The sequence below is a fragment of the Chlorocebus sabaeus genome, chromosome 6 (genome assembly GCF_047675955.1).
Source record: "Chlorocebus sabaeus isolate Y175 chromosome 6, mChlSab1.0.hap1, whole genome shotgun sequence".
Classification (NCBI taxonomy): Eukaryota; Metazoa; Chordata; class Mammalia; order Primates; family Cercopithecidae; genus Chlorocebus; species Chlorocebus sabaeus.
This window is the reverse complement of record NC_132909.1, coordinates 12,716,121-12,729,382: the sequence shown is the minus strand read 5'-3', so window position 1 is coordinate 12,729,382 and position 13,262 is coordinate 12,716,121. Positions and strand designations below refer to the sequence as shown.

Below are 13,262 nucleotides of genomic sequence, written 5' to 3'. Positions count from 1 at the left end.
ACTTGTCGCCTGCAGAAGCGGGAGACGATACATTTGTCCTTCAAAGGCACGTGGTCTGTCGGACTGCGTTAGAGCAGCTCTAGAAACCGCAGCCGTATCTCGACACCCCAACCTGCCGGCTCCTGATTTTCTGAGGGCTCCCAGATGGAGGACTGGAAGCTGAGAGGATCCTCCCTGCCGTCTTGTCTTCCCCTTCCCTTCAGCCACCCAAGTGTCGCCCGAGCTTGTCACATTTTGCTAGCCTTTGCTGAAGATGTAGGGGGTCTGTTTCATTCGAGATCTCGGTGTCCTAACACAGGAGATGCTTATCGTTACACCTGGATGTTCAGAGTGGCAGGCAGCTCTTCACCAAGTTATTCCTGGATCCAGGCCCCTTTGAAGCTCTTAGAGCTCTGTTGCTCCCCAGAGCCTCACGGGTCTCAGATCAAGTGGGCAGATGGGGGAAGGGAGTGGAGAAGGGAAACCTGCTCCCTAACTCATTGCTGGGAAAGGTGCACACATCAGCTGTGCTCCTGTTTTGTTGGTGACAACTGGTCCCATGGCTTTACACAGGTGCAAGTTCTCAGAGCAGCTCCACGTGAAGATACAGTGGCCAACAGTTTGGCCACAGCTTGGTACCACATAGCAGAGGCTACAGCTTTTTTTTTTTTTTCCAGTCGGAGTCTCACTCTGTCACCTAGGCTGCAGTGCAGTGGCATCATCTTGGCTCACTCCAGCCACTGCCTCCCGGGTTCAAGTGATCCACCTTAGCCTCCTGAATAGCTGGGATTACAGGTGTGCATCACCACGCCCAGCTACATTTTTTGTATTTTTATTAGAGATGGGGTTTCACCATGTTGGCCAGGCTGATGCAGCTTCTTACTGAGGCATGGGGGGCTTCAGTCCTGCCCCCACCTCCAGCCCAGTCTACACGTTAGCATCTCTCACAGCACCCTACTCCTGGTAACAGGAGTGAAAATTTTTTTTCAGCCTGGATTCCAGGTGGTAAGAAACAAAACCAACTGAAACTGGCTTAGGGGAGGCTACAGGGATATACTGATCCCTACCACGCATCTACAGAAACAGACTTAACGGTGTCACAGGCCCCATGCCTCTCCCTCGGAGGCCAACTCTCCCTGACAGCTAGGAAACAGCTCCCAGGAGGTCCGCTGTATCACCAGCTTAGCCAGGCCAGGAATGGGAAACAGCACCTCTGCTTGCTCAGCTCCAGGGAAGATCCTGGAGGGCCACCACTGACCTGCACGCACCTGTGACAACTGCTGCGGCTGGAGGATTCTGGTGCTGCAGCCAGACCTGGATGCCATGCCCAGCCTTGGAGCTAAAGAACTAGGAGGTCAGTGACCCCAGTCCCATGGCCTGAGGGTGTGTGCCTTCGCGGAGCTCTCAGGTTCCTCGGGGACTGTCCCCTCTGCCAGCCTCAGGGCCCTGGCTCAGAAGCCACACCCTCAGCCTCATCCCAGGGTGTGTTCAGTGTTGGCCCTTGCAGTCCCTGCCGGCACACACTTGGAACTGGGTCAGGCACCCCAGGGCCTGAGCGTGTGGCTGAACATTTGACCAATGAGGAATCAGGAACTGCCCAGAGGAGTGACACCCATCCCAGCCCAGGGCTCTGTCCAGAGAAAAGGTGGGGAGCCCTAGTGTAACCCCTCCTGGCTGGCTGTGGCTTGGGTCCTGTGTGTCCCCATCTCTGCCCAACTTCCCTGTCCTCATCAAAGGGCTGATGCAGTGGCTTCAGTGTCAGTGACTAACCAGTGGTCCTTAGGTGGCCCTGGAGTGACTCGTAAGGCAGGTGCCCTGTGGACAGTTATTTGTCTGGGGGAGGTTAGTGCCACCCACCCCAACTGGCTGAGGTGCCAGCGAGGTCTAATTAACCCATTACATTGAGAATGGAGCCACCCTAGGGGTGGAGCAGCCTGCTGAGGTCACCGAGGTCACCCTCAGAAATGCCAGCTCCTGCCCTACTCACAGAGGGGTAGGCTAGGGCATGGGGACAAGGACTGGGATTCCCTGAGGCCTGGGCACTCCATGTTGCCTGAGTCAACCCCGCCCATCCACCTGTCATCTCCCAGCTCTGCAGCCTCGCCCACCGCCCCCACAGCCTCTCCTGCCACGGAGATGCCAGATGAGGCGGCCAGCATGGCGCAGAGGAGGAAGTGGGCTTGACAGGATGGGGCAGGCCTGGTCCCTGGTCGGATCAGGATGCAGAGAGCAACTCGGGGCTCTCAACACCTCCATTTATTGCACGTATATCCTGAGTTCCTCATTGGTCCTTCTGTGCCTGCTCTCATGCTGCCACCGGCTCGCCGACCCACTCCTGGAGGCTCTGTCCACGGCTCTGGCTTAGATTCACCTGGGGGTGTGGCCCTCACAGGGCTCATTGGGACCCTGGGTTCAGTCCAGCCCCCTATTCCCCCATCTGGGCAGATAGAGGAACCCTTGCCTCCTGCTGCCCGCCAAGTCCTCCATTCAAGGCCCACCTGGGCTGGATTGTCCTGGACGGAAGAGCGCGCAGGCCACCGGCCACAGCTTGCCCCTGTGGGCCAAGTCCCCAGCGTGGTGGCCTTCGCTGGCTTGCCCTGAGGCACGGCCCGACGGAGGCGCCCTGGAGGTGCTGTTGGTCCGGTGGGCAGCGTCGGGGGCATCGCGGGCAGGGGACTTGGGCGGGCTGGGCGGCTTGAGCGCGCTGACGGCTCGGATGAGGCCCATGCGCCGGCGGATTGAGTGGTCCAGGTTGACCGTGCAGCGCAGCAGGCTCTGCGCCTCGGCCACGGTGAAGGGGAAGTCGGCGCCCAGGAAGCGCTCGAAGAGCTCAGGGTCGCCGTCCAGGTCGAGTACGTTCTGCAGCGCCTTGGTCATAGTGTGCAGCTCGCGGCTGTTGTCGCGGAACACGTCCCAGAGGCGCGCGCGGCCCTCAGGCGCGCCCCCCGTCTGCTGCCGGTCCTCCAGGCACTGCAGCGCCCAGCTCAGGCGGCACGGCCACTGGTTGGCGAGCACCACCCACGCCACCGCCTGGCGCGGCGTGGGGCCCCCGAAGTCCCCCTGCTGCTGCTGCTGCTGCAGGAGGCGCACGGTGATGGGCACGGTGTTGACGATGCGCCGCATGGACACCACGTTGTCGGGCACGTACTCGTAGAGGCAGTCGCGCTCGTCGCGAAGGCAAAAGAGCGCCTCCTGGATGCGCCGCGCAGCCTCGGCGTCGATACGGCTCTGCCCGCGCTCCGCCCCCGCCTGCGTCTGCACCGCCAGCAGCTGCGCGCTCTCGCCCCTGGCGTCCCCCGGCAGCTTGCGCGTGATCTCGCGGTACAACAGGTCGTCGCGGCTCTGCACCGCATCGTGCAGGAACTGCAGCTTGGTGCGGCGGCCCATGATGGGCACAGAGAAGGGCAGCGTGACCGTGCGGTTGAGGAAGAGGTAGCCGTTGTCGGCCGTGCCCTTCATGTTGCCTGCGCTCTCCAGGCACGCGGCCAGGATGCTGGGGTCCACGACCAGGATGAAGATGAAGGGCGCGTGGCTGTCGGACAGCAGCGTGTTGATGGCGTTGAGCAGGCCCACCACACGCTCCGGGTAGCACGTGTCCAGCCCGGTGACCTCCAGCACCACGCGCAGCCGGCGCCGCTGGTAGATCTCCAGGAAGCACAGGAAGTCGGTGAGCAGCTCCACCTCCTTCTTCACCTCGCACATGAAGCCCAGCTGGCTGCCGAACTTTTCGCGCGACACCAGCCGCTCGATCTTCTTGCGCTGGCTTACGAACAAGTGCTTGCCCACCGAGTACACGGCCATGAGCAGCCCCGAGCCCGACAGTGTGGTGGCCGCGCCGCCGAACGCCTTGAGCAGGCTGCCGTTCGGGCTGCCGTGGCCCAGTGCGTGGCCGCCCAGCGACAGGTAGAGCAGCCCCACGCCCAGGCCCAGCGCCGCCAGCAGCCCCAGCAGCCCCAGGCACACGCGGCGCCGGCAGTGCCACTCGCTCTGGCAGCAGTCCTGCCTGGTGGCCGGCTTGTTGCCCAGCACCGAGTACACGCTGAAGGGCAGCGCGCCGTAGTGGTGGCGGATGCCCTCGCACAACGTGGTCACCAGGCCGGCCCACAGCTTGTCGGTGCCCTCGTACTGCCAGGCGCTAAAGCGGATGAAAAGAAACTGCACGTTCCTGCGCCGCAGGTGCACCTCCGTGATGATGGGCTGCAGGAACACCAGGTACCACAGCAGCTGCGGGACGCCCCAGCCGCTCACGGCGCGCGGCCGCCACTGCACGTGCTGCAGCTCCTCCCTCTCGCGCTGCGCCGCCTCCTGCTGCATCAGAGCTGCGGGAAGGGAGCCCGGGAACCGCGTGAGCGGCACACCCGCCGGGGTGGGCGGGGTCTAGTACCGGCGGGGCGGAGCGCGCCTGGAGAGGCGAGGGGCGCCCAGCAGAGGCGAGGGACTGGAAGGGAGCCGCGGCCTCTCCTTAAAGAGTTGGAAGCCGGTGCAGAAGCGGGGCGTGGAGAGGCCTAGAGCAGGGCTTGGACCGGAAGCGGTCTGTAGGCCAGGCTGGGGGTCGGGATGGTTAGAGGTAGAGCCAGCACAGGAGAGATGATGGGAGGGGGCAAAAAGAGACACGAGGAAGAGCCCGGGCTGGGTAAGGGGCTGGAGGCGGGTCGAGGGTGTGGAGGGCACTGGGAAGGTTGTGAGAGTGGACCAGGGGAGAAGTGGTTGGTGTAAGGGATGAATGAATGAGATGCTGAGGACGAACTATGCTAGGCAGCAGGATACAGCCTTAGTCTTATCTTCTAGACTTACTGCTCCTCCTGCAGGAAGCCCTCCCTGATCCCAGGCTGGGTTGGAGGCCCTCAGCCATTCCCACTCTGGGTCATCACTATCTGAAAACAAGTCTCTCCCCTGCTGGACTGTGAGCAAGAAGGGCAGGGTCCTGCCTGTCTTGGTCACCACTATGTCCCCTGGGCACCAGAAGGCACTTGGGGAATGCCTGAACAATGCATCATGAGAAATCTGAGGTCACGGAGTGAATGAGCAGGAGTGTCTATGGCCCCCAGCAAGAGTAGGGACTCTCTGTTCCTTATATCCTCATCTTTTCTCCTCCCGGGACCCTGTGACAACACGGGGCAGGACAGTGAGTGCTCAGTGGACAGTCAGTACAGGAACGAAAGGCTGTTGGGCCTGCACCACGGCTGGGCACACGGAGGAGGAACATCAGTCCCAGCCCCTCTCGCTGCACGTGGGGCTGAGGTCTGAGCTCCAGCAGGGCTTGATCCAGATCAAAGCTGCTGGGGAGGCCGGGTGTGGTGACTCACGCCTGTGATCTCAGCACTTTTTGGGAGGCTGAGGTGGGCAGATCACATGAGGTCAGGAGTTCAAGACTAGCATGGCCAATATGGTGAAACCCCATCGCTACTAAAAATACAAAAATTAGCCAGGCTTAGTGGCGGGCACCTGTAGTCCGGGCTACTCGGGAGGCTGAGGCAGGAGAATCACTTGAACCCGGGAGGTGGAGGCGGCACTGAGCCAAGATTGTGCCACTGCACTCCAGCCTGGGCAACAGAGTGAGATGTGTAATCCCAGCACTTTGGGAGGCTGAGATGGGTGGATCACGAGGCCAAGAGATCGAGACCATCTGGCCAACATGGTAAAACCCTGTCTCTACTAAAAATACAAAAAATTAGCCGGGCATGATGGTGTGTGCCTGTAATCCCAGCTACTTGAGAGGCTGAGGCAGCAAAGTCACTTGAACCCGGGAGGTGGAGGTTGCGGTGAGCCAAGATCGCACCATTGTACTCCAGCCTGGTGACAGAGCAAGATTCTGTCTCAAAAAAAAAAATAGGTGCTGGGGAACCTGGCGGGTTCCAGTTCGTGTCTTCAATTATCATCTATATGTCAGGTGCCTTGTGACCACCAAGCCCTAAGAGGTGGGTCTGGGTAGCACAGAGGCCGGTAGGGGCTTGGCAGGAGCTGCAGCCTCAGTAAAGAGCCTGGGCTTTCTGCCTTGGGTACTGGGGAGCATGGAAGGCACAAGCACGGGAAGGACAGGGCCAGATCTGTCCTTCAGAAAGAGTCCTTGGAGTGGATCTGGTGGCGGAAGCAGGGAAGGGTACGACTTTGGGGCAGCCAGGAGGCCAGAGAAGCAAGAGCCCAGGGTAGAGGTATGGGCTTGGGGAGGGCCTGGACTGGGGCAGGCTGACTGCAGGAGGTGGGGGATCTGGGGGAAGCCTGGAGCTGGGCGGGGACCAGAGGCCCTGTTTCTCATCCTCCCCACAACACACACACACACAGCTCCTCACCCGTGATCTTGTCCAGCATCATGTGCAGGCGGCAGCCGAAAGGGGCGTAGAAACCCACAGTCACAGGGACCGGCACATGGCAGAGTGTCTTGGCCAGGCAGCTGCAGTAGACGTCATCCTCTGTCAGGATGTCTGGTGGTTGGGGGTGGGGACACTGAGTCAGGGCCGCTGGCCAGGCACCACCCTCCTCCCATCTGCCCTCCATGGCCCCCGCTATCAGCCCCTCCCTGGCACCCTGTGCCAAGGGGACTCACGTCAAACCCTACAGTGGAGGTTTCCGTGGCCATCAGTGGCCCCCACCTCCAGGGCGAGCTGTGCCCCTTTGGGTGCCACCAGGCTGAGGCTGGGAGGCCGGAATCCCCCCAGCCACACACCAGAGGCTGAGGCTGTGGGAAGTCAGCTTTCCTGGCCCCAGGTCACCAGGCTTGCTTGGTCACTAAGCCTGTGATTCCCCCAGGAAAATCCCAAAGGCCTTTCTTTGGGATACGAGGCCCTCGGATGCTAAGACACCACTTTCCACCATCAGCAGCACTTCAGGCCACTCCTGCCTGTTCTGCTGGGCCGGCCAGAGCATGGAGAGGCCCTGGACCGCAGGCTCCTCCCACCTTCCTGTCCATCATGCCAGCAAGTCACTAATCCCACCTGAGCCCAGGCTTGGGGGAGAGATGACCAGACTGGAGCTCCAGTCCCGGCCCCACCGCTTTTCTCTGCAGACCCCAGGGAGAGCCACCTCTGAGAGGCTCAGTTCCCTCTGAAGAGTGGGGCAGCAGAGACACTGGGGAGCAGGAATGCCAAAGGGTCTGGCCAGCGCTGGGCCCTTAGTCAATGTCATGGTCTCCAGTGGCCATTTATGGCCCTGGCTACCAGGCACTGGCACTACAGCGTCCACCCTGCAGAGGACACCCTGTCCCCCACTGAGGGTTGCTTCTCAGACCTGGAAATGGGGTATCAAAAAGGCAGGGTTCAGTCTTGCGGGGGCACATGGGGCCAGCCTTGTGGTGCACAGTGCGGGTGACACAGCCACTTTCAGAGAGGCCTGATGGGCTGTAGGAAATGGGCCACGCCTAGCGGCAAAGCCAGGTGGCCAGGAAGCAGGCTCAGGAGTAGGTCTACTGAGGTGTGGGCCAGGTGGGTCTAATTCCAGCTCTGCCAGATCACTGGGTGCTCCACCTCATCCACCCTCTATTTCCCTGTGTGTGAAACACATCATAGCCCCGAGGCTCTGGTGACAGGGCTCTGCCCGACCTAGACTCCTGCTGAGTCCCTGTTGCTCTACTTTCAATCCAGACCTAGAAACCTAGCTGTGTCCCCACCTCTGCTGCCACCGCCCTGGGCAGGCCGCCAGCACCTCTCGCCTGGATTCTTGCAATCTCCTGCTCCCTGGGCCACCTGCTTCCGTCCTCCTCCCACAGCCCATTCTCCTGGAGATCCTGTCAGCTCATGTCCGTCCTCGGCTCTGTGGCTCCTGCCTCCTTTAGGGCAAAAGCCGAAGTGCTGGCTTCTTGCTGGCCCGGGAACACGCCTCCCCAGGACCTCTGCTCTAACACTGCCTTAATGAGGCCCAGCCTGACGACCCTATTTAATCTAGAAACCCTGACATCCCCCATCTCCTCTCCCTGCTTTATTTTTCCCTAGTGTGGTGGTTACCGAGTGGCATACTTTTGGAGGCAAGGTCTTGCTCTGTCACCCAGGCTGGAAGTGCAGTGGCACAATTATAGGTCATTGCAGCCTCAAACTCTGGGGCTCAAGAGATCCTCCTGCTTCAGCCTCCCATATGGCTGGGACCACAACCATGCACCACCATGCTGGGCTAATTTTTATCTTACCTTTTGTAGATACAGGGCCTAACTACGCTGCCCAGGCTGGTCTGGAACTCCTGGCCTCAAGCAATCCTCCTGCCTCAGCCTTCCAAACTACTGGGATTACAGGCATGAGCCGGTGCGCCCAGCCACACTTTTTTTTTTTTTGAGACAGAGTCTCACTTTGTTGCCCAGGCTGGAGTGCAGTGGTGTGATCTCAGCTCATGGCAACCTCCACCTCCCAGGTTCAAGTGATCCTCATGCCTCAGCCTCCTGAGTAACTGGGATTATAGGTGCTGGCCACTACGCCTGGCTAATTTTTGTACTTTTAGTAGAGATGGGGTTGCACCATGTTGGCCAGGCTGGTCTCAAACCCCTGACCTCAAGTGATCCACCAGCTTCGGCCTCCCAAAGTGCTGGGATCACAGGCGTGGGCCACTGCACCCGGCCTCCCAGCCACACTTTTAAATTTCCTTGTTTCCTGTACCTGCCCCTGGCTGCAATACATGAAGACAGAGATGTCTGTTGATCCTGCTCCCCACTGTGGCCCCAGAACAGGGCCTGGCACGCTCATGGAGTGAATGAGGGAGGGAGGGAGCAAGCAAGTGGGTCCTCCCATTGCTGAACATTGCTCTCCGTTCCCCAGGCCACTCCCTAGCTCTGTCTCCCCCATGCCAGAGCCGGCCAACAACTCAGGGCTCACCCTCCCTGCCCCATGTACCCTGTAGCCTGCTGGGCCAGAGGAAGGGGCTGAGACCAGAGAACAGCCAGGGTGTTGGCAGAGGGAAAGGGGGAAGGAGAGGGAGGACTTCACTGCCTGGCCCAGGATGGCGGCACCAGGGCAGGCCTGGCCTGGCCTGGAAGCCTTGGACCCCAACAGGCAAGGCAGAGGCAGCCAGCCTGAGCCCCGGTGCCAGGGACGCACCCCTCCTGGATAGGGACCAGGGTGTGGATGAAGAGGTCAGGCACAAGATGCTAAGCAGGGAGCAAGGGGAGCAGGCGGGAAGTGAGGCGGCAGGAGCGGGGAGAGCCCCCGAGAAGGCCAGGGTGAGCACCGGGGCTGTAGGTGAAGGAGCCACAGGCCGCTGGGGCAGGCAGAGGCCGGGCATCAGTGGGCTCGCTGGGCTCCAGGAAGATGCCGGCCGCGGAGGATAGGTCTGGGCCACTGCTGGCCATGGCCGGTGCCATGGTGGGTAAGGGGGGCGCCTGGGGGGCGCCGGCTGGTTCCCTGGGGACAGTGGAGGTTGCAGGCAGCCCCTTCTGGGCTTCGTGAATGGGGCAGAGCCGCTGCCGAAGGGGGCTGGGAGGTGGGGGCTGGGGCTGGGGCTGCCGCTGCTGCTGCAGGATGGAGGGCGGGAGGCCCCGGCGCCAGCCACTGCCACCCACTCGGTGGCTGTGGTAGGCCAGTTGCCACTGTGACTGGGGGGAAGGTCGACAGGGCCCGTGGGCTCGGAGGGCTGCTGAGTCCTGGCGCCACTGATGACAGCATCCTGGAAGGAAGGAAGTGGGGGTGACTGGGCCTGTGTCCCCAACCTCCGGGGGGCACCAGCACAAGCCAGATCAAGTCTTCAGGTAGAATCTGGGGGCCGGAGTGTTGTTGGGAGCCCCAGACACCCCTCAAAAAGTCAGATCTTACGCGGGAGAGGTATGGGCAGGGGAGGGACCTGGGGTCTGTGCTGTCCCACAGCGGGGGAGCGGGGAAGGCGCAGGGCTTGGACTTCAGCTGGGGGCAGAGAGGACGCCTGAGGCTGGGGCTTCAGTGGAGGCTGGTGCCGGCCACAGCAGATTCCTGGATTCCTGGGGGGTGCCCTGAGTGCAGGGGTCAGGGAAACTGAGAGGATCCATTGGGAGCTGGCCGTGGCTGGCCCAGGGAGGCCGGAGTGATGGGTGGTTGTGTGGAGAGGGGTAGGCCAGGGATTTGGATGGGGGGGTGGACCTTGTCCCCAGCTCGGGCCAGGGTGGCAGGAAGGGTGGTGACCTGGGAAGCTCCGGCCCTCACCCCAGCCCTGAGGAGGCTGAATCAGCCCCAGTGGGAGGGCACTGCCCCCTGCCCCCACTAAATAAGAGCACCCGTGGTCACCACCAGAAACTGGGCCCAGCCTCATTCACACACGTTCAGTGTGCGGGGCTCCCTCTCCTACCCCTTACTCCCAGCACACTGCTCCCCTCCAGGCTGGGGGCCGTCCACATAGGCCTGGGGGTTTGGAGAGGGGAAAGGGCAGGCCAGGTGGCCCCGGCTTCCATCTCCAGCCCAGGCTCCCATCTTCGGGCCCCCTGGCCCTGTGGTCCTAGTCGTGGGTCCTGGCCCTGCTGCTATGCAGATGCCTCTTGGGGGAGTGCAGGTGGCTTTTCTCTCCTGGGGACGCGGCTCCCCTTCTGTTCCTTCATCCACTCCGGCTCCCTCACAGGCCTCTGCCGGCCATCACCCACCCCCAAACTGAACCCGTACCTTTTTGGTGCCCCAACTCTGGGTCCCAGAAGTAGTGCCCGTTGGGGCTCTGGGCGTTCTTGGCAAAGTGGACTTTGTAATGCTTGTGCATGGCAGCCGGGCAGCTGGGTGCTGGGGGCCTCTTCCTGGGGCAGGAGGGGGCGCACAGGCTCAGCGTAGCCTCTGGGTCATGAACAGCAGAGAGCTGAGGTCAGGGGCCCTGCCCTGCCCAAGAGCTTGGACAGAGGAGAGGCCAAGTCCCATATGCTGGGTTCCTAAGTCACTTGGGAGGAGGGGGCAGAGGTGGCCTTCAGGGTACAGTGAGGGGCAGGATGAAGAGGGATGGCCAGAGGAGGGGACGGAGAACCGCTGGGGGAGGCTAGGGGCTAATTTGAGGTTGCGTGTCGGGAAGCCTCTGGGAGTTTCCAAGAGGCTAGGACATTGGGGAGTGCTGAGCAGATGTGGGCTGGGGGAATAGGGGGTCCGGTGTGGTGGCTGAGTGACGCAAGGGGTCATTAAAGTGTGGGGTGCTGTGGGAGGCTGGCACGCTTTGGAAGGACATGGAGCTAGTGAGCTGAGCTGGGGAGCAGCTGAGAAGCAGGGTGAAAGTCAGAGCTGGGTACCTGTGGGGATTGAATGATACGATGGAGGGGGAATTGTGAGGGAGCAATGAAATCACGGTGGTCCAATTTGGGGAGAGGCTCAGCAAACTCGGGCAAGATGAGTATACCGCGTTTCAAACGTGAAGAGCCGAAAGCAGGATGGGGAAAGGCTGAGGGGCAGAGGAAACTGGGGTGCTGACGGTTGGGAGCCTGTCCACCACTCCCCACCCCCAGTCCCGGGTCCACTCGTACCTGATGGTGGCCTCACGGCCCCAGCTGCCTGCCCCGCGAGCTGCTGCCGCGCCAGCCGAACTGTCAGCACAGGCCCATCCTGATGGAGGCCCCAGCCCAGCGCCCGCCCGACCGGTTTGCCCGCCTGTCCCCGCCCCTTCCCCAGCGCCTGCCTGTCCCGGTGCTCTCTGCTCTTGAGGACTGGACTCAGTCTTGTGTCCCCGTCCCTGGTAAGGAATGGAGATGCATCCCACAGTGCTGCCTAAGTCTCCTCAAGGCAGCTACGGGCCCAGGCACTTCTGCTGGTGGTGGGAGTGAGGGGGACAAGGAGCTGGGATGCCAGCTCCTCCGTGGCCCAGCTATGTGACCTTGGGCAGGTGACTTCACACTCCAAGCCTCGGCTTCCTCATTGCCGAGTGGGCACCTGCCTCTCATGGTTGCCGCAAGGGAGGCACGGGGTGGGAGTCCCCTCAGTCCAGGGCCTGGCGCGCCTGACCCGGGGCTGTGCTGACCCATTTGCCTGGTGCTGCTCTAAATGGACGTCCATAGGACGAAGGCAACAGCACACACATCAAGGCTGGCTGCACCCTAGCTCCATCTTCCTCTCCACCACCCAGGGGGCCAAGTGTGATGCCCGCTTCACAGATGAGGACACTGAAGCCCAGAGAAGTGAAGTCCTCTGCCCCAGGACAACAGAGGCAGAGCAGGGATTTGAAAGCAGACAGTGATTGCTACTCCCAGGCTTGCCAAGGCTCTGTCTCCTGCCTTCGAGGGCCAGCACTCAGTGACTGTCTCCCCACAGATGCCCTCTGAGGGGTGAAGGCTGGGGAGAGGCTGAGCAGGAGACGCCCTGGAGACCCCTCGGCCCTCTGGGGCCCTGGCTCCCTGTGGCTGCTGGCGTGACGGGGTCAATAGTTGCTTCCCTGACAGATGGGGTGCTCTGATGGGGATGGGGGAGGCAGCCCCAGAACAGTGCCCAGGACAAGATAAAGGGAACCCACCTGGCCCTGGGTTCTGCCCAGGTGACCAAACACTGCTCCCCACGGCCAGAGCCAGGGCCCTTCCTGCTACCTGGGACCCACTCTGTCTCTTCCCCGACCCTTCAAGCCGGTTGCTCTGGGAAGGTTCCTCCCTGGCCCATCAGGGAGGCGGGGCTGTCATCTGAGCATGGGCATGTCTGCAGTGGACCTCCGTGCTAACCCCCCACACCCCTGGCCGGAACATGAAGCATGGCTCAACCTAAACGAGACATCTCCGCAGGATGAGGCTGCTCCGGGCTGGGAGCATAGCAGCCAGGAGGCTGCTGGACACTAGGGGGAGCAGGTGTTTGGGGATCGGGCCAGGCAGGGGCAGCATGGCAGAGGCAGACACAGGACAGAGCTACACTCAGCCAGGTGGGCTGGGAAGAGGTGACCCAGGCAGTGACTGACAGGGTGACTGGACCTCACTCTACAGGGGAGTTTCTTTAGCAAGGGACCCCTTTCTCATCCCATTTGGGTCTCAACCCCCAGCCTTGGTTGGCAGCTGTGAGGCTGGGGCACTTACCCACATCAGGCAGCGGGTGGCGAAGCCCAGGAGTCCCCAGATGCTACAGATGCAAGCAGGGTGGAAGGGGGCAGCGTAAGGGCCACTCTGCCCATGGACGGGCAGCAGGAGTGCGTAGGGGCCATGTGTGTTCATGGGGGTGTCTGGCCTCCCCCTACCCCATGCATCCCCAGCCCTGGCAGCCCCAGCCTGTCCCGGCCTACACTCCGGGCACTCCCAGCCCTGCTCCCCAGGAAGATGCTCCATTCCGTGCAGATCACCGGGCGGAGGGCAGCCCCAGACTTGTTGACTCGGCAGAGATGCCAGCGAGGCCGCCCACATCCCTCTGCCAGGAGCACGGGGAGGGAGGGAGCAGAGGGGGACCTGGCAGGGGAGGGAGGGTCTGAGG

At 61.8% G+C, this 13,262-nt stretch overlaps 2 protein-coding genes across 11 annotated transcripts in view; one reads left to right on the top strand and one right to left on the bottom strand.

The window, feature by feature from the left end:
* Window positions 1-285: 285 nt before the first annotated feature.
* NKPD1 (NTPase KAP family P-loop domain containing 1) lies at window positions 286-13,222 on the bottom strand. Its single transcript, XM_007997181.3, has 5 exons — window positions 11,120-13,222; window positions 10,518-10,679; window positions 9,124-9,558; window positions 6,270-6,401; window positions 286-4,298 (listed from the first exon to the last, which is right to left on the bottom strand). Exons 2-5 carry the CDS (start codon window positions 10,606-10,608, stop codon window positions 2,467-2,469), a joined length of 2,490 nt encoding a protein of 829 aa, XP_007995372.2. The 5' UTR covers window positions 10,609-10,679; window positions 11,120-13,222; the 3' UTR covers window positions 286-2,466.
* The window catches only part of BLOC1S3 (biogenesis of lysosomal organelles complex 1 subunit 3), a 61,277-nt gene continuing 52,095 nt past the window's right edge, over window positions 4,081-13,262 (top strand). For all 10 annotated transcript variants that reach the window (XR_012093139.1, XR_012093140.1, XR_012093137.1 and 7 more), the window contains exon 1: window positions 4,081-4,191. The gene's annotated coding sequence lies outside the window, so the exon portion shown is untranslated. The remainder of the gene's footprint in view (window positions 4,192-13,262) is intronic.

Coding starts and splice junctions, on each gene's coding strand:
- NKPD1 (XM_007997181.3), bottom strand. CDS start 10,608: ATGCACAAGCATTACAAAGTCCACTTTGCCAAGAACGCCCAGAGCCCC. Junction 9,559..10,517: donor AGAGTTGGGGCACCAAAAAG/GTACGGGTTCAG, acceptor CCTTCCTTCCAG/GATGCTGTCATCAGTGGCGC. Junction 6,402..9,123: donor CTCCTTCACCTACAGCCCCG/GTGCTCACCCTG, acceptor CCCAACCACCAG/ACATCCTGACAGAGGATGAC.